This window comes from Notechis scutatus, chromosome 1 (genome assembly GCF_049901735.1).
Source record: "Notechis scutatus isolate UNSWTSFEM ecotype Mainland chromosome 1, rNotScu1.2, whole genome shotgun sequence".
In the NCBI taxonomy this organism is placed as follows: Eukaryota; Metazoa; Chordata; class Lepidosauria; order Squamata; family Elapidae; genus Notechis; species Notechis scutatus.
Window position 1 is genome coordinate 632,038 of NC_142009.1, and position 19,266 is coordinate 651,303.

A 19,266-nucleotide genomic window follows, 5' to 3' on the forward strand; every position below is an offset into this window, starting at 1 on the left:
CGAAGTAGGTGGTTTCCAATAAAAATACTTCCAGTAAGTTTCTTCATAGCACCCCACCTCATCCAGGGGTGGGATTCAAATTTTTTAACAATTGGTTCTGTGGGTGTGGCTTAGTTGGTGGGTGTGGTTTAGTGGCCGTGTTATTGGCTGGGTGTGGCCAACTCAATATCACATCGAGGCATGCATCTCCTTGCCTGGCCTCTCATGACTGTGGGGATGCTGCAACAGTTGTAAGTGTGAAAAATGGTCATAAGTCACTTTTTTCAGTGCCATTGTAACTTTGAATAGTCACTCCACACAAGCAAAGTACCAGCAAAGGAGGGGGAAAAAACTAATAAGGGTTAATGGAGAGGCAGTTTCTGTAAGCAACACCAGAATGTTTCCTTCCTGCCTTCCTTACAGGATTAGGCCAGGAATTTCTTCTAAAAGCCGGTTCTCCGAACTGTTAACCGGTTCTAGCTAATAGGTGCGAACTGGTAGAATCCCACCCCTGACCTCATCCCTGTGCTTTTGGGGGGTGGGTGGGTTTCTAACTGGCCTTCATTTGTCCGCTGCAGTTTGGGGCTGGGGGCAGCAGGGTGGGGGGATTGCACAGGCAAAACTCTGAATGGGAAAGCAGGAAAGTTCTCGGGTTCCAGACCAGGATCCAAGGTGAATCAGGAAGGTTGAAGCATCCTCTTGAAAAGTGGCCAAGGATCCTCAGAAGACACCAAGCAGGAGACCCAAAGCACCCCAGGCCCCACATTGCGGCTGCCCCCTTTTAAAGCGAGACCCTCCTTGGATGTAGCTGCTCCTGTGCTTCCAGCCAGGGGGGCTCTGCAATCCCCTTCCAACGTGGTGGAGACTGCCCGGCTTCCACCCCTCTCCTGAGCCTCAGCTCTGCGGCTTCTGAGGGAGGGTCCCCCTTGGCCTGGCCTCTGCCTACATTTCAGGGGGGTCCCCAGCCTCCTCCTGGGGAAAGGAGAGAGCCCCTGATGTGGCTTGGCTCGCCTCTTCTCCCTTCCTTCCTGAAGCGGGGTCTCCTTCCTTTGGGGACAACCCCACCCCCAAGGACCAACACCCACATGGGCAGAATTCTCCCAGGTGTCCAAACTACAATTCCCAGCCTTCCTTGGGAAATCCCGTGAACTGACCACCAAGGCGGCTTCTGCATTTCTTCACCACCTGCTACTTCTCAGGAAAGGGTGAGCTATGGACTTGGAAAGAGTCAGCGGGGAGTGTTTCCCATATTCTAGCACATGGGGGGCTTTCCTCTTTGCTGCGTGTGTGTTTTGCACAATGACACACCCACACCCACCCGTGTCTGCTGGGAAACGGGGCCCTCAGGAGCTGCTGGTGTAAGGCAGATTCGGGGGAGAAACAGCCCCCGGGTGAGGAACGTGTCGGTCCGCTTGGGGAGGGGGCGGGTTGCGTTCATCCCCTGGAGAACCGGCTCGAGCCCGTCGGGTGTCCTGCTCTCCCGTCGCCCTCCGGCCCTAAACGCAGGTCTCTCGAAGGAGGTGGAAGCAGCCGTGGTCGAGAGCGTGGCAGGCACAGATGGACTCCGCAGAGCCTGTGACCAGGGTCACCTCCCCCTTGGCCAGCGGGGTCTTCTCCTCCTCCTCGAAGCCAAGAGCCAGGGAGGCCGAGTCCAGCGCCTCCTTCTTCTGGGGTTCTTCAGCCGCATCCTCGGGGGTCTGTGCGGGGGACAGGAGGAGAGCGGGGTCAGGCCTGGGGCCTCCCCCACCTGAGTGAGCCGGACCCTCCTTCCGCTGGCCCGAAAGCCAAGAGCAGCTCTGGAAAGAGAGCCAAGGGAATCCCCCGGGATCCCCTGCCTCTGGGCATCCCGAGCCAAGGAAACTGCTAAGGCCCTGGGCCGCTTCCCCAGCCCTCCCTCGAGATGAAGACTCTTTGACCTCGCCACAGAGGGACAGACTTGGCCGTCGTTTCAACTGGGGAATCGTGACCCTCCTGGACCAAGCCAAGCCCAAAAAGAAAGGCCAGGGGGTTTCCGGAAGCCTGGCACTCTGGCAAATGGGCACAGAGACCTCAGGAACATCTATACAGACAATGAGCCAGGCCAAAAAGGGAACGGAAAGACCAAAAGGCCCCTCTGGACCGGCTATCGGATGAGCAGAGGATTCACGCCAGGCCAATCATCATCAAGAAGGAAACCATCCCCCAATCTGGGAACTGCCAGACAAGCCAAGAGTAAACAGCCCGACCAAAAGACCCGCAAGACGGCAGACAGGGAGGGACTCTAAGCAAACCCTTCCTCCCTACTAGTGCTGAGGGTGTTGTCCAGTTGGGTCACGGAACGCCTGCAAGAAAACCAGCCAAGCTCGGAGGGCACCAAGGACCCCCTAATGAGCTATAGTCTCCATTGACTTCCCAGCCCTCCCCATCAGCAGCAGCACAGGGGGGCCACCCAGGGAACGGCGGGGCAGCCCCGTTCTTGCCCCCCTCCAAGAGAAGCAAACTCTGCCTGGGGCGTTGTGAGCCCACAAGCCCAAATCTTCTATGGGGATCCCCAAGGAGCCAGAGGGAGGTGGCTTCTGCGTTCTCAGGGACCTTCTGGGAGGAATGACGGACGCTCCGTCTCCCAGAGCAGAGGTGGGCTTTGTCCACCCCCCCCCAGAGCCCTCTCCCCTGTTGCTGAGCCCCCGGGCGGCACTCTGGTCCTCCTCCCTACCGTGTCCAGTGGCCTCTTCATGACATCCCACCACAGCACCGCTGGCCGCTTGCTGTCCTCGCCAGCAGAGCCTGAAACGAACCCCAGAGAAGTCAGGAAGTGAGTCCAGGCCGAGCGCGGCCTCCAGGCTCAGCCCTGCCCCACCGAAGACTCACCCATCAGCACCAGCCAGGTCTGCTTCCAGGACATGGGCAACCCCCTCCTGGCCCTCAGACCCAGGGCCCCGCACCAGGGGTGGCAAAGGGGGCCGGGGTCTCCTCGTGCAGCTAAGCATGGAAACATTTGCTCTCACCCCAACCCTTTGGACTCAAGCTGAGGGGAACCGGACCTACGGACCTCTCGCGGGCTAAGGATGCCCCATCGGCGAACCTCCCCTCCTCTTCATCATAAAACCTAAGGGCTGGATGGGGCCTGAGAGATCATCTACACCCACCCCTGCCTGGAAACACCCTCCGGCCCTTCTGCTCCCCCGCCGGGAGGGTCCTTGACCACGAAATGGGGAGGCCTCGAGTGCCCCAGAGAGGCAGGGCCTCTCCCTCTTGTAAAGGACACCCCCCACACACACCCCATGGGCTCTATCCAGCCTCAAGGCAGGTGAGATGTCGCACCCCTGAAAGGGGGGGCCAGTCCCCGCCAGAGGGACCCTCGTCCTGCCGGGCCTGCTTACCTTTCAGGCAGCTGGCCAAGAGGCCGACAGCCACCGTGCTGAGGGTCCCCAGGGCGCCGTAGTAGAGGTAGGAGATGGCATAGAAGTCGTCTGCAAGGGCCAGCCTGCAAGGGAGCCACTTGGTCAGCTGCCTCGGGAACGGCCGGATGCCCCCAAGATGACCCTCAGCACTGCCACCACCCACCCAGCCGGGCTCCTCCTGACAAGGGTATCCCTCCCCTGGGCACTCTGCATGCATCTCCCTCCCTCTCTCTCTCCCTCTCTCTCTCTATATATATCTATATCTATCTATCATCTCTCTATCTATCTATCTATCTAAAAGAGGTTGAGACTGGAAAGAGGGCAGAGAAGAGGAAGAAAGGAGGGGACTGGAGGCTAAAATATACGAAGAACGGCTGCAGGAACCGGGCCCGGCTGGTCTAGGGAAGAGAAGGACCAGGGGAGGCAGGAGAGCAGCCTTCCAGTATTTGAGGGAGGGGCTGCCCCAGAGAGGAGGAGGAGGGGGGGGCCAAGCTGTTCTCCAAGGCACCTGAGGGCAAGAAGAGAAGCCACCTACAACTAAGGAGAAACGTCCTAATAATAAGAAAAATTAACCAGTGGAACTGCTTGACTCCAGAAGTCGGTGCTCCATCACGAGATTTCTAAGAAGAGGCTGGACATTCACCTGTCTGAAATGATTGAGCAGGGGGCTGGACTACAAGACCTCCAAGGTCCCTTCCAACTCTACGACTCTGTTATTCTGCTTTGTTCTGTGCATGGAAACTCCTTATTTTTTGACTCCTCTGCTCCCTGCCCCCCCCCGGCTGGGGGTCCTGGGGATTGCAGTCCCCCCTGGATTGGGAAGTGGGTGGAGGGATTGGAAGGGAGGGCAGAGGAGGAGGAGGAGGAGGAGGAGGAGGAGGAGGAGGAGGAGGAGGCCGCCCTCAAGGGTGCGCCAGTCCGGCTTTGAGCCTGAGGAGAAAACCAGGAGGAGGCCCCTGGGGGCGAGGGGGCTCTGAAGGGGCATCCAGAGGAAGCCAGCTGAGCCTTGCTACTCACCTCTCCGGCTGCTGCTCCAAGAGGGCCTGGGGGGGCAGCGGCCCATAGAGCAGGGTGCTGCTGTTGGCCCCCCAGGAGACGTTGAGGAGGGGGCAGAGGCCTGCGTAGGAGGGGAGGACGCCCATGGTGCTGGCACTGGGAGGGTAGAGGGTGCCCCCCACAGCGACCCAGAAGGAGAGGAGGAAGCCGAGGCCGAGGCCGGAGAAAACGCCCTGAAAGAGAAGAGGCGGCCGGGGTCAATCCTGGCCAAGTCCTGGCTTGCTCGGGAGCAGACTGGGGGGGGGGGGAACCAACGTATTCCCAAGTCTGTTTCTGCAGAAATGGGCTCACGGAAGCTGCTTCTCCCAAGCCCAGGAAAGAGAGAGGCAGGTGGCCAGGTTGGCCTCCCCCTCCCCCAGGAGCCAAAACGGACCCTCCTCGGCTGCCCCCTGCAAGCCCAAGAGCCACACCTGGAAGACTGCGAGCAAGAGCAGGTGGAAAAAACCCCCAGGTCTGGTCCTCCCTCCCCTCCCCCCAGTTGGTGCCCCTCAGGAGCTGGCCCACCACACGGCCCCCTCCCTCTCCAGGTGGGACTCACCAAGGTGTTGCAGGTTGGGAAGAACATGCCCAGGATGAAGGCGCCCAGGAGGGGCCCACTGATCACCCCCATGACGGTGAAGGAGCCCTGCCGGAGAAGCACAGGGGGGGGACGGGGGGGCTGAACAGCAGCAACCTCTCTGTCCCTGCCGGAGCCGGCCCCCTCCCCAGGAGACAGACGGGGGCTGGGCATTGGGACAGGGGGGGGTCCTGCGGGGGAAAGAGAGGGGCCGCACGCACCCTCCCCCTCCAGCCACTTGCCCAGCCCACCCATTCGCCAAGAGGTACGGGGGGTGGTCTCCAAAAGGAACAGCCATCATGGGGGGGAAGGGGGGCAGGAATCTTTAGCACTGCTCCCGTCCTTGCATTCACCTGTCCATAATTCGCCCCCAGATCCAGGTGAATGGAACCCCTCCCTCTGACACCCCCCCACCCCTCCACACACAGAAGGGGGCATTTCTGGGGAGGGCAGTTGCCTTTCCTCCGGGGGGGGGAGGGTCTCTGCTGCTGTTAGGAGAGGAGGGAATCATTGGAGGGGGTGCAAATGGGAAAGGGAGGAGGGAGGCAGTGCGAGGCCCACCATGGGTGCAGGGGGTGGGATTTCCTCGGGGGGGTGGGTGGCTGGCTTTCCAGAGTTGCGTACCTGCAGCACACCGCCTCCAAGCAAGGACGAAAGAGCCGCCACGGTAAGGCAGGCCGTGCCGTAAACTAAGCCTGGAAGGAAACAGCAGACAGACAGACAGACAGACAGACACCTCTTAACTGAAAGCAGAAGAAAACGGGAGGGGGTGTTTGTGGGGGGGAATACAAATGTGTGTATGGTGGGCCGTTTTGGAACAAGCCCACCTCCAGGCCGTTTGTGGGTCTTTGACTGGAGATTCTCAAATCTTGGGAGCAAGGAGGCACCTTAGATGCCATCTAGTCACCCCTCCGTTTAATGTCAGATCCAGGAGAGAATCTCTGCCCCTCTGCATCCCTGCCTCTGTTGGGAGACCTGCAGGGAAGGAGAGCTCAGAACTTCCAATTGGCAGGCGGTTCCCCTGGCTACCGGCTCCCACGCCCAGGAACCTCTGCTTTTGACCCACTGCCCTGGTCCTGCCTTCAGATACGGAGGCCGTTATCTCCTCTCCCCTCTGACCACTCTTGCCTACAGGCAAACGGGGGCCGCCCATCGCTCTCCTTCCCTGGCACGGGATAGAATCAAGGCGCCACGCGAGGCGCCCAGGCCCTTGGCAAGGCCGCCCTGGAATCCTGCATCCAATTTTGGTCCCCACGAGAGGAAAAACATGGCGAGACTTTGGAAAGAGTGCAGAGAAGAGGAGCAAAGATCCCTGGGGGCTAAAACGTAACTGGGTTTGCCTGGTTTAATGAAGAAAAGGACTCGGGGGTGATAGGATGGCTGTCTTCCAGTATTTGGGGGGCTGCCCCAAAGAAGAGGAAGGGGTCAACCTCTTCTCCAAAGCTCTGGAAGGCAAGAGAAGCAGCAAAGAATGGAAAATAACCCGGGGGAGACTAAGGAGAAACTTCCCAATGAACCAGGGGAACTGCTGGCCACCAGAAGTTCATGGTGCCCCATCACTGGAGGCTTTTAAGAAGTCACTGGACACCCATTTGTCTGAAATGGTCTAGGGTCTCCTGTTTGAGCAGAGGGCTGGGCTAGAAGACCTCCAAGGTCCCTTCCAACTCTGTTATTCTGTGCTTGGTTCCATCCCCAAAGTAGGGTGTGGTTCCCAGATGATCTCTCCTGGCCCCCTCCCCAGAATCTGGAAGGGGGGTGTCTCTCAATCCCCTGGGCCTTGATGCTTGCACCCCTCCCTCTCCTGATTCCCCCCCAAGAAAGGAAAGGGTGGGGCTCCCCCTTTCGATGGCTCCCCGCCTGCCACTCACAGAGCCCCTTGGAGACCAGGGCGAGTTTCCGTGGCGACAGGGTGGGCATGTTGGGCTTGATCAGGTCCTCCACGGTGACAGCCGCCATGGCGTTGATGCTGGTGGAGGCCGTGCTGCGGGAGAGGAGGGCGAGAGGGCATCAGAAAGGCGGGGCAGCCGGTGGCCTGGCAGCGCCTCTGCCCTCCACACCGGAGACTCACCTCAAAGTGCCACTGTAAGCGCAGGCCAGGAAGAGGCCGGGCACCCCTGGGCAGCCCTCGAAGATGTCCAGGACCAGGTAGGGCATGTACTGGGATGGAGGAAGAGGAGGAGGAGGAGGAGCAGCCGTGAGTGGGGCCGATTGGCAAAGCCCCCCTTGGCCACAGGGCACAAGAGGGAGGGAGGCAGTGCCAGCCGAATGGGAGGCCAGCTGAATTCTCGGCTACCCTGCCCTGCCCAGGGCTCATCCAGTTTTGGGACAGAGCAGACAGGGCGGGGGTCTCGGGGAGGGGTCTGCACAGGGGCAGGAGGAGGAGGAGGAGGAGGAGGAGGAGGAGGAAGGGGCGTCTGGGGCCAGGTGGGGTCGGTGATGCAGGGGTTGGCAGCTGGGGGGGAAGAGGTCGCCCTCCCTGCCTGGCCTCCGGCCCTGGCCTCACGCCTGGTCTCGTGTCCCACCTTTGTTTCATGGGGGGCAGCAAAGTCCCCGACAGAGGGAAATGAGCGGCCTTGGCACCCACTTGCTCTTGAGCCCCCAAAGCTCCTCCCTCAAGGCCTCCCCTCCCCTCCCCAAGAAAGAGAGCTGGCAGCCCTGCTCTGCCCTTTGGGGGTTCACGTCACTCTCCTCCTCGCCTCTCCTCCCCTGCCCAATCCTCCCCCGCCTCTCTCCCATGCTCCACTGCCCCCCAGCTCAGGGGCCGTACCTGGTCAGGCGCCGAGATGTATCCGGCCAAGAGTGGGTCGCAGTCCTTGTAGAGCGCAAACATCACAATGCCACACCCCACTGCGCAGGAGACGATGACGAAGAGACCCACTTGGTTGACCAGGAGGGCCCTGCGGGGGGGCAAGAAGAGAGGTCAGGCCCAGGCGGGAGGGAGGGGCACAGCACTCCTTTCCCCCAGACACGCCAAGCGCCTCTGGGAACGGGGAGGGGGTGTCGAGGGGCCGGAGAGTCTGCCCTGGCGTGGGAAGGGCCCGCTGGGCACAGCCCTCGCTCGGACCTGGGTGTCAGTGGGAAAAGGGGGCATCGCACGCCCCTGCCCACCGTGGCCCGGCCCTAGGATGTGCCCCCCTGCCTGTCAATCCTACAGACGCTGCTCCCGTCGGCCCAGGGGTGGCAGGTCCTCCCCCAGCCCCTGCCCACCTGCCCAAACTGGACCCACCAGAGCCGTCCTGCATCCCTCCCCTCTGGCCAGCTGCCTTCAGAGCCGCAAGGACTCCAATGACAAGGGGGGTCAGGCACAAGACGGGCGGCAGAAGTCAACAAAATAAGTAAAAATAAGATGATGCCCAGAACACGGCCGGAGGGTCCAGTCAGACTGTGGGAGGGGGGGCAGCTGGGAAGAGAGGCCCTTTGGAGGCCGGAGGGAGGGAGGCCGCTCTCCCTCAGCCCCTCCTCTCCCCTCCCTCCAGCCAGCTGACCCACAGCCCAGAGCGCCTGGCCTGGAAGGAAAACATGCCTTTGTGGGCGGAGGCCGATAGCCCGTGACCCCCATGACGGGCGGGGTGGCTGAGGGGGTCTTGCCTGCGTTTGTATATCCAGGCGGAGGGGGCCACTGGGTGGGGCCGGCCACCCTCTGCTGATACCCGCAGCAGCAGAAGGAAAGATTGGAAGTGGGGGGCTGGAGGCGATAAGGAGGGCCGCAATCTCACTCCTCCCTGGGCAGACATGGCTGCCTGGCCTCCAGCCAAGCCACCCTGGACCTGGCATGGCCCTTGGCCCCATTCCGGTGGCCCAGTGACAGCAAGGGGGGGGCACCACGCTCGACTTTGCCACCAGCCACGCTGCTTCTCCGGAGCAGCCCCAGTCGGGGCTGGCAGGTGGCTGGTGACCCTCCCAAGACCACCCGGAGTGTGGGGGGAGGGGCTGGGGCCCACCGGCCTCTGGCCCCAGGGGCTCCCGGCTGATGCCGGGCAGAAGCAAAGCTCCTGGGGCTTTGACTCACCGCTTGGCCTCCTTCTCCGTCTTGCAGGCCACATAGCGCTGGACCTGGGCCTGGTTGACCCCGTACATGGAGAGCCAGACCAGCGTCCCTCCGAAGAGGAAGGTCCAGAACGTGTAGCGGCTGCGGGGGTCCGGGTTGAAGCTGGGGGGGCCCAGAGAGGGAGGGAGGGAGAGTCAGGAGGATGGGGCGTCTCCAGGGGCGTCTACCGAGCAACCCCATTGGAAAAACAAATCTAAGGGATCCAGCTTGAAATGTGACCCTCCGATCTCCTTAAGATTCAGGCAGAAACAAGACAATGGTCTTGCACTCATTCACTCTCACTCACTCACTCACTCATTCTCACTTTTATAAAAATACTTTATTAAACAATTTTATACAAATACGATAAAACCAAACATGCCGCTTATCGCAACGTGAGCAACACAGTGTTCACTCAATCCGGCATCTCTCAAATTATGTAGAATAATCATTCACACTTATTACATTAATATATAACACAAAATTTCATCTAATTATATATTACATAGTTACATGTAATGTTGCTAATTTCCATCAGAAACCACTGTACCAAAAATTCCAGATCTCATAGTACTCTGGCTCCTCTATTGACAACTGTCTATTTCTGCACATTCCAAAATTTTCTTTATAATCATGAAGTTGGGGGGAGTATTTTTGCATTTCCAATTTTGAGCAAAGGCAAATCTTGCTGCTGTTAATATATGGAGTATAATATATAATAATTTTTTACTATTTTTTTTGTTTTAAAACTCCTAATAAAAATATCTCTGGTTTCAGTTCAGCTGTAACTTTTGTAATTTCTTCTAGCCAATTTCTAATTTTCCACCAATATTTTTTTTGCTTTTGGGCAGTTCCACCACATATGATAATAGATTCCCTGCTCATAGCCACATTTCCAACAGCTTGCCAAATTATTGGGAAACATTTTTGCAAGTCTCGCTGGTGGTTAAGTGCCAGCGATAAAACATTTTATATAAATTCTCCTTATAAGTTGCTGATAGAATTAATGTATAACCCTCCAATCTCTTTAAGATCCAAGCAGAAACAAGACAATGGTCTTGCATTCATTCACTCACTCACTCATTCTCATTCATTCATTCATTCCATTCATTCCATTCATTCATTCATTTCTCCGCCTCACCTAAGTGACCCCACTGAAAACAAACAGGCCCACCCTCCCTCCCTCGTTCCAGCACTATGTCCGACCGAGCGGAGCCCCGTTTGCTCAGCTGCCATTACGGCAGAGGTGTCCCCCCTCTCCCAAGCCCACCCCAGGCGGAGGGACAGAAAGGGGGGGAGGGGGGCTGGGGAGCTGTTGCTGCAGGCCGGCATTCGCCCCAGTTCCCAAGTGGGGCAGCAGCTCCACCTACTCTCCGAAATTGATCCTGGAGTGGTTGTAGGCGATGGAGAGGACCTGGCCTGGCCCCCCCACCAGCAGCGTCCCCTGGATCAGGATGGCCACAAAGCCGGACAGCATGACGAAGACCTGGAAGACGTCCGTCCAGATGACCGCTTTCATGCCCCCCTGGAAAAAGAGGGGGGTCCGGCTCAGCCAGCCTCGCTGGGGGCTTTGGGGGCAGCGAAAGGTTCCCAGCAGGGGGAAGAAGGGAGGGCAGATGCCCAGACACCCCCCCTCGTGAGCCTCTGGGGCGGGGGTCAGGGGCAGGGGGCTGCAAGGCCACTCACGATGGTGGTGTAAAAGGTGCAAATGGTGCCCGTGGAGAGAAGCGAGGCCCAAATATCCAGACCCGTCACTGGGAAAAGAGAAATAAATATCTTTATTCAGAGATTTCCCCACAAAAGCCTCCCTTTTCCCCCCACGGCGTCCACTGCCTTCCTGTCTGGGGCAGAGGGGCGGCGAAAGGGAGGCGCCTCTTCCCAAGGGGGGCTGGGGGGGCACGTCTGGCACTCTCGGCCGAGGGCGGAGTCTGATGGAGCCCCTGAAGCCGTTCCCAGATCAAAGCCATCCTCTCAATCAGATCCCCGGAGTCCCAGGAGGGTTTGGTCTGGAAACCCAAAACGGGTCAGATCCGGCGGAATTGACCGGCCCCCCTGCCCAGGAACTGCCTTCGCACAAGGCCCGCCGCCCGTGGGGAGGGAGCCGAAGGAGCGGGGGGCCTTACACCAGCAGGCACATGCGTGTGTCACACCCGTGGCCCAGGCCAGCTCCGGGGGTCTTCGGCTGGCTGACGGGATGGGGGAGGGGCTGTGGGAATCCAACCCCGGTTCCGAGCGGGGAGCAGGTGGGACCCACCTTGGTTGAGGATCAAGGCCGGGGCGTAGATGACGATCCCCGTGTACAGCACCTGAGGGAGGCCAGGAGGCTCTTAAAACCTGCAAAGCTGCGAACGGAGGGAGGGCCGGTGCTCCATTCCCCCCCAACAAAAGCACCCCTTGGGGCAGCACCTCAACCCTGCAGCGTCCTCAGCGGCTCCTGGCCAGCCGCCCCCATTCCGAGCAGGTCACCTGTCTACCCTTCCGCTCCTAAGACCCTCCAGGCTCCGAATGTTACTTTATTGGGGGCGTTAGGGAGCCCCGGGGGGGGGCACGCTGGGTGAGGGGGGCGCTTTCTTCTCTCCTGGTTTCAGCCAGCTCTGATCAGGTAGCAGGGAGGGATTTTGGGCGGGGGGAAATGCCCACCGCAGGCCAGGCACAATCCTCGGTGGCACTTACCGTGGCAATGATGTACTGGACTGTGCCACACAGCCGGACCTTCTTGGAGAACCGCAGCTCCAGGTACTGCCAAGGCAAGACGGAGAAGGAAGAGCTAAATGTTAGAGCCCACCAGCCCCCCATGCCCCAAAAGGGGGCCCGGCCTTCTGAAAAGTAGGACACACACACACACACACACACACGCACACACACACGCATTGGAGCTTGGCCTCCCGTGCTCCTTTCGGCCTCTGCCAGTGAGAGGCCCCCATCTCGCCCAAAGGGGCTTCTCAAGAAGCAGCTGGACTTCCTTGCTGTTTCTTTGAAGACCTTTCGCTTCTCATCCAAAAAGCTTCTGTCGGAACTGAAGAAGCTTCTTGGATGAGAAGCGAAACGTCTTCAGGGGAAAACCACGGAAGCCCAGTTGCCTCTGGAAAAAGCCCCCTTGGGACAACTTGACCCGGATGGCGGCGGAGCGGAGGCGGTGGGAGGCCGAATCCTCCCCCTCGGCCCCCGCCCGTATTTGGGGCGCGCTCCCCTCCCGGCCCGCCTCGGCCTCCGCCCGCCTGCTCTCCCTCTGGTGCGCAGAGCTCTCGGGGGGGCGTCCCAACGGCACAAGTGGACCCCCAACGCCGCGGGGGCTGCAGCCGGCCCGCCCCGTCCGAGGGTCTCCCGGGGGCTTCGGAAGGGAGACGCAGGAGGCCGGACCCGGCGGACTCCCAAAAGCCCGCCTGCCGCAGGGACGCCCCCTCCCCCTCCGGTTCCCTTGGCCTTCGGGGAGCTGCTGCCCCCCGCTCCCCTCCCCAACGCCGAGGGATCGGAGCCGTTTCCCGCCCAAGGCGGATCCTGAAGTGAGACGGGGGCGGTCTGCAAAGCAAAGCAAAGCAGCCAGGAGGCTGCACGCCCCTCCCAGGCTACCTGTGCGCCGCCGCCGCCCGCCCCGCCCTGACCCAGAGATTATCTCGGTTTGTTCCTTGATAAGCCTTGGTCAATCGGACCCTGCACGTCTCCCGCCCGGCTGATCCCAGAGGCTCAAAGGTGGTTGCAGACCCGCCCCCTTCTCCCTCCCCCAGGGCAGAATCCGGCCCCAGACCCCACCAGTCCCTCAGCGAAGAGAAAGCGCCCAGCTGTTTCCTCAACCAGGTCTCCCCCTCCCACATAGGGGGCCTGGGGTTCTGCTCCTTCCAAGCCCCCCCGAGAAGCAAGGGGGCTCTGGTTAAAGCCCAGGAGGGAGCCAGGAAAGGTGGACTTGCTGGCCTCTGCCACGAGGGGCCCCCTTCCTCCTTTAGAGACCCCCTCTGGCTCTCTGCCATGCCTGGGAAGGGCAGCCACACCCCATCCAGAGCAGGGAGAAGCCAGGGGGCTGGCAAGCAGCAACCTTGGGGGCAGAAACCCTCAGGGGCTCCAGGGTGGGGGGAAGGGGGCTGGCAGGCAGGTCTGTCTCCAGGCTTGCTCTATCCCCCCCGCAACCCCTCCCCCAGCCTCTGCCCCTGGAAAGCCCTCCAGGGCTGCTGCTCCAGCGGGCAGAGAAGTGGCTGGAGAGGGCCTGGGGACAGGGCCAGCACCCAGCCGAGAGCCCTCTGGGCGCCTGGCCCCGTCCTGAACCGGGGGGGAGCCTCTTCCCTGCCTCCAGCCTCTTTGGGAAGGAAGCAGCCCAGGCAAGGGCCGGGACAACAGCGGGAGGGCAAGGCTTCCTGGCAAAAGCCCCCTCCGGCAACCTGAAGAAATGGGGGATACAGCCCTCAAAATCCCCCTTCCTGCCTTCCTTTAGGTGTCTGGAGCACTTCTGAATGCACACAGGCAAAAGGCGGGCAGGAGGAGGGAAACCTGTTAAGCCAAATGGCAATTATTCACCCCCCCAAGTACCCGAGCTGGGTCTCGGCTCCCATCATCCTTGGTCCATCTGTTTGTGCACCATGGGAGTTGGAGCCCCAGCTTTGCTGCTCAGGGGGTGCAAGATGGGACCCTTTCTCAGTGGCTGTCTTGGGGGGCACTCGGAGCCCTTCAGATCCGTTCGCCCCCACCCTGAGCCCTTTGCCCACCTCCCACCCGCAGGACGCCTGGGCTGCTGGGCCCACAGGCTGCCTCCCGGCTGCCTCCTCCGCTGGGACTGGGCGTCAGTCTCCCAACCTCCGCTGGGGCAGCAGCAGAGCCGCCATGGGGCTGGGTGGCCGGAGGGGAGGGGGTGGCCGCTGTAGGCCTTGTTCTGGTGCTTGGCTCAAACAGCCCCTCCCCGGGGGCTGAGGGAGGAAGCAGCAACGGTTGGGGGGTGTAGGGGGCGACCTTGGCTGGCCAAGGCTGGAGCCTGAAGGGGGCTGGGAGATTTCAAACTCCCGCAGGAAAAGGGCTGGTTTGGGGGAGGAGGAGCTCCAGGGCGGCTCCTCTGCTGGGGCTCCAGAAATTGCAGGAGGGGCCTTCCGAGAATCCCCCCCCACCCCGTCCTCTGGCTATCCCTCGGGGCCTCTTATTATTAATGCCCCCGCCCACTGACGTTGCCTGTGGGTGAACCCCAAAGGCGCAGAGGAGGGGCCCCTTGGCTAAAACAGGGAGGAAAGTTGGGGGGACAGACAGGCGCCCTCTTTCACCCCCAAAAAAACCCCAACCCGGGCAAAATACCTCCAAAATACCTTCTTGGTCACCTCTCCACCTGCACCGAAGGGGTGAGGGAGAGGAGACGTGCCAGCCTGGCCATTTCCTGCCTCTGCCCAGACTGGCAGGAGACCCCCTGAAGTGCTCAGGGCCAGGCAGGGGCCTCTGCAACAGCCCTGGGGGAACCCCCAAGCAAGGCCTGAGATGGTTCCTTCAAGGGGCTCCTTTCTGGGGCTTCTCTGCTGCTGTCTTGTGGGGGGGGGGGTTTCTTCCTGGGGCAGCAGGGCCAGAAGAAGCCCCCTCCCCGCCCCCTCTGGCTTGCTTCCTGCCCAGCTGGACCCTTGGCCACAGGGGCGATGCCAGGGGCCACAACGGCCCAGCAGGAGGGAGGCGCCCAGGGTTCCCAAGGGAAAAAGCTGCCAGGCCCTCCCACTGCCCGGACAAAGCAAGACCCGTGGGCTGTGCGCGTTGCCTTGCCCCAGACCGCAACCGCAGGGCCGCGAAGGCTGCAGGGCAGAGGCTGTTTGCAGCCGGCCTGACGCTCCTTCAGGGCCAAGAATCCGTTTGCTCCCCGAGGGAAGATAAGCTGGGAAAACATCTGGCCTCTTCCAGGTTTATCGCTCAGCGGCTCAGCCCAGGCGGGGAAGCCCCAGTGGGTGAAAGGCAGGCAGGCACTGGGGAAGGGCAGCAGCCCCCTCCCCAGGCCAGGGTCCTCCGGGCTCCCCAAGGATGAACTCTGACCCCCCCAAACTTCAGAAGGGTGGGGCACCAACTGTTTCCCAGCCTGGGCGCCACACGCAGCGCAACCCCTCTGGGCACAGACCGCCCAGGTTCCCCCTGGATCCCATCACGCTTCTGGGAGGGGGGCATTTCCTGCTCCCCCCCGCTCAAGATTTCTCCCGTGTTGATCTTTCAAGTTTCCGAAAACAATTTGCGCTTCTTGCTGTGTCAGCAGAAAGCCAAAATAGGCAACGGTTGAGGGTGAAGGGCGTCTTTGTAAGCTGCCCAGGGTTACCTGGAGGTGAGATGGCAGCAAATCCATTTTACAAAGAAATAAAAGTTTTTATTTAAAAAAAAACCTTGGATCTACTGCAGCCCCTCCCTCCCCTCCACCCTGGGCCACCCACCCCGAGGGGAGCTTCCTGCGGCTCAAGGGGCGTCCCAAAATGCCAGCCATGGCTCTCCATCTCCCGGTTCAGCTGGCAGCGCCAGCAGAGGGGAAGCCCCTGGTTAGGCAGCCTGGACCCCCCGGGGGCCCCCATGGGGAGAGGCTCCCTGGGGGTGAGCAGCTTGCAAGGTCTCCTCGTGCCCCCCCCACGGGATGCCCGTGTTGGGCAGGGAACCCCAGAGGTCATCTCCTGCCTCGGCTGAAAACAGGACACGGTCCGGCCAGTTTGGTCTACGGGTTAAGGCACCAGGGCAGAAACCAGGAGATGGGGAGTTCTAGTCCTGCCTTAGGTGTGAAACCCAGCTGGATGACCTTTGGCCAGCCCCGCTCTCTCAGCTCAGCCCAGCTCGCAGGGTGGTTATGGTGAGGGAAACAGGAGGAGGAGGAAGGCGTGTTGGGTGTATTGACTGCCTTATTGGTCAGCTATCATAAAGGGGGGTGGAGATCAAGACAGAAAGGAAATAGAGATCCACACGCTCCCTGCCCCTGCCTCTGTTTCCCCCCTTGGAGAAGGACGCCCCAGGGAGATTCTCCTCTAAGCCTTTCTCCAACTTCGCTTGTTGTGTGACGCTTGTGTACACCTGGGTGGGAAATACGTCCCTCTGAATAGAAGCTACATTCAGAAGTACCTGGCTGTGGCTTCACCCAGACTTGCCCGTTTGGTGTTGGTGCGATTTCCTCTTTCTTGAGAAACGCTCTGAGATCATTTGGGCTCTTCCCATGAAAGTTTGCCCAGTGAGACAATTGACATTGTGGTTAACCTCAGAGTGGCACCTTCTCTGCAGAGATCAGAACAAGCCCAAGCAAGACCAGCTGCGAAGACCAGCTGCCTCTCCTCCCCCCCATTTCTCCCGCCCCACAGGCACTCCCCGAAGGCCTGGAGGCCCCCTGGCCACGAGGGAGAAGTTAGGTCCGTGGCTTTAGGCTGCAGGAGAGATGGGGCCCAAGGGGCGACCCTATTCCACCACCACCCACGCAAAGGCTGCATCCGATCCTTGGCCGGTAATTCTGCCCAGCTGGCAAGTGCCCCCCCCTCCCCGCTGCATCTATGGGGGGTTTCCTGCTCCAGGCCCAACTGAAAGAGCTGCTGTTACTCTGGGCAGTTGTTGGCTGAAGAGGGCATGAACCCTCCCTCCCCCCCCCCGAGACCCCCTCCCCGGTTCCATCTCTGCCGGGGTCTCTGCCTCGCCAAGGCTTCCCTGAAGGGCTGGGACAAAAGGTTGGCTGGAAGGATTTCGTGCCTGGTTATTTATTTTTTAAACCGGCCAACGAACACTACAAAAAAGTGAAAACATCCACAGTGTGATTGGCAATAAACAATAACATCACACACACAACCCTGAGGAAAAGAGCAAAACCAACAAGCAGGAACAACAAAATAAGAGAGAGGGGAGAAGGATGCAGTCAAGAGAAACAACTCAGCATCTCCCCCGAACCCCCAGCAGGGAGGGAGGGAGGGAGGGGGGCGCCTGGCCGGGCAGGGAGGCCATTCCAGGGCCCTGGTTCCACCCCCCAGAAGCAGACCCTCCTAGCCCCCCTCCCCCTCCTCCAGGACATCTGGTGCCCTTGGCGGCTGCTCTCGGTGGAGTCCAGCAGGCTGGCCGCTTCCTGCAGGTTTTGAGGGGGTGGTCTTGCTCCAAGGTGGAGAAGCCAGGAGACCCAGGGCCAAAGGACCTTCCCCTTCCACAAAGGTTCCCCCAACCGGCCTTGCGCCCCCAGGAGGCTCTGGTGGGGAGACCCCGGGGAGGGGCAACCCAGCCTTCTCTGCAGCAGGAGGAGCCCCTTTTTCTGGGCCCAGTCAGAGCGGTCCTCTTGCTCTGGCTCTGAGGCCTTGGTGGGGGTGGGGGGGGGGGGTGTTAATTGGCACCTTGTCCCCTTTACTGTGAGCCCCTAGAAAGGTGAGAAGGGGGTGCTAGAAGCTTCCTCAGCTGAGGCTAAGTGGGAAGGGGCTTGGGCAGCCTGGGGGTCCAGGGAGGGGCCCTAAAGAAGGGCTGGAGGGGACCCCACCCAAAGGCAGCCTGGGAGGAGAGAAGGGGGAAAGGGACTGAGGAGGAGGAGGAGGAGAGAAAGGGCTGCCTGGGATGCCAGGACCCCAAAGGGAGGGGGGAGGACGTGGGGAGGGGGGGTCAGCAGCATCCAGAAAAACCTCCCGCCACAAGAGGAAGGGAAATTGGCCTGGGGTCCGAACTGGAGATGGGGTGTCATCCCAGAGGGGTTACCAAATTAGGAGACCCCACCACCACGCTATTGGACACACACACACACACACACACTGTCTCAATTACTTATTTGTTAATTTTAATATTTTACTGTTTTCATCTTTTTTCCCCGTATCGTTTTATCACATTGGAAGCCTCCCAGAGGAGGAAAATCAATGTCCTCGAAATAGATATTGAGAGATGGGGGGCAAGCCGCCCCCCACCATCCCCTGCTCCCCCGCAAGGGGCCCCGAGGGAGGGCGCCCTACCTCGTAGGTGCTGGTGAGCCCCAGGCGGTAGAAGACGGGCAGGAAGAGGCCGGCGGTGAGCAGCGAGTTGAGGAGCTGGCCCAGGCACATCCACAGGAACTTCATGCCGTAGCGGTAGGCCTCGGCCGGGACGCCCAGCACCTGGATGGCCGACATGAAGCTGGCCGAGAGCGACAGGCCCACCGGCAGCGCCGACATGGCCCGGCTGCCCGTGAAGAAGTCCTCGGCGCTCTTGTGGCCGCCCCTCGACAGGCCGTAGAAGAGCCCGATGCCCGTGGAGACCAGCAGCATCAGGCCGAAGACGCCGTAGTCCCACAGGCTGAAGGCCCGCGGCGCCGGCTGGAAGGCGGCCAGTTCACCTGCGGCGCCGTCCATCCCGCCGTCCCCTCCTCTTCCTCGCCCCGGCCGGAGAAGGCAGCCTCCCCTGGAGGGAGAAAGCGGGCGGGGGGGAAGGGTCCGACTTCAGCCCGTCGGGCAGAGGAGCCGCGGGGGCGAAGGGGCCGCCTTGGCGGGAGGGGGAGGGAGCCTCCGTCTCCCCCAGAGGGGAGGGATTCCAGAATTGGGGGAGGACAAGGGAGGCCAGCGGACGAGTCAGCGGATCGGCCTGGACGTTCGGGCCGGGGGGAGAGGAGAGACTGTGCGGGAAACGGAGAGAAGGAGAGGAAAGACGAAGGCGACAGAAGGGACGAGAGGTGGTGCTTAAGAGAGAAGCGAGAGAGACGGGAGTTGCTAGAGATGCGAGACCGACAGACCGACCGACAGACCGAAGGTAGTGAATGAAGAGGAGAGAGAGAGAGAGACGGACGGACAACCAGCCAGGAAGCCACCGCGGCTCATCCGGACGGGAAGAAAAGAGTTGAAGCAAGCGGGGGAACCTCCGCGCAGCTGCCCGCTCGGCCTGCCCGGGGCGCGGGCTCCCTTTTGGCGGAGCCCGTGAAAGCAAAGCCCGCGAAAGCACCTGAGCCTCAGGTGGCGCGGCTGGCCCTTCAGGCCGAGGGGCTCGCCGGCCGCTCCGCTCCCCTTCCCGGCTCCGGAGCCCGTTGAGCCTCCCGAGGGCGGAAGGCGAGAGCTGCGCCCGGACCCGCGCGGCTGCCTGAGCGGAGGCTGCGGGCGTCCCGGGCTCGGCGGCGCCTTAAAGCGCCCGGCCGGCGGCCCGAGGAGGCGCCGGAGAGGGCGGGCCGTGCGTGGCTGGGACGGCCGCCCTTCCGAGACGGGAATGGGCCAAGTTGCGGCCACCAACGCGCTGCGGGACAATGGAGCCACCCCGTTGGACGAGTCAAAGCAACGAGCCTTCTTCACTCCGCCTCCTGCGCCCGTTCCTGGACGGCTCTCGGGTCTTGGAGGTGAGCGCCGCTCTTGTCCCGCGGCCAGTTGTCCCAGAGCCCGCAAAGG

General features: G+C 61.1%; 1 protein-coding gene across 1 annotated transcript; it reads right to left on the bottom strand.

Moving 5' to 3' along the window:
- Positions 1-1,407: 1,407 nt before the first annotated feature.
- On the bottom strand, positions 1,408-18,361 carry SLC5A5 (solute carrier family 5 member 5). Its single transcript, XM_087955127.1, has 15 exons — positions 17,875-18,361; positions 11,672-11,737; positions 11,253-11,304; positions 10,685-10,752; positions 10,369-10,523; positions 8,981-9,121; positions 7,739-7,868; positions 7,040-7,128; positions 6,840-6,952; positions 5,596-5,666; positions 4,954-5,040; positions 4,377-4,588; positions 3,339-3,442; positions 2,672-2,742; positions 1,408-1,676 (listed from the first exon to the last, which is right to left on the bottom strand). The coding sequence occupies exons 1-15, from the start codon at positions 18,247-18,249 to the stop codon at positions 1,476-1,478; spliced, it is 1,935 nt and encodes a 644-aa protein (XP_087811253.1). The 5' UTR covers positions 18,250-18,361; the 3' UTR covers positions 1,408-1,475.
- Between the last annotated feature and the right edge of the window lie 905 nt (positions 18,362-19,266).

Excerpts from the sequence above, each read along its gene's own strand:
- SLC5A5 (XM_087955127.1), bottom strand. The coding sequence starts at position 18,249 with ATGGACGGCGCCGCAGGTGAACTGGCCGCCTTCCAGCCGGCGCCGCGG. Across the intron at positions 10,524-10,684 it reads GCACCTTTTACACCACCATC|GGGGGCATGAAAGCGGTCAT; the intron begins GTGAGTGGCCTT and ends CTCTTTTTCCAG. Across the intron at positions 5,041-5,595 it reads TTGGAGGCGGTGTGCTGCAG|GGCTCCTTCACCGTCATGGG; the intron begins GTACGCAACTCT and ends CTTCTCCGGCAG.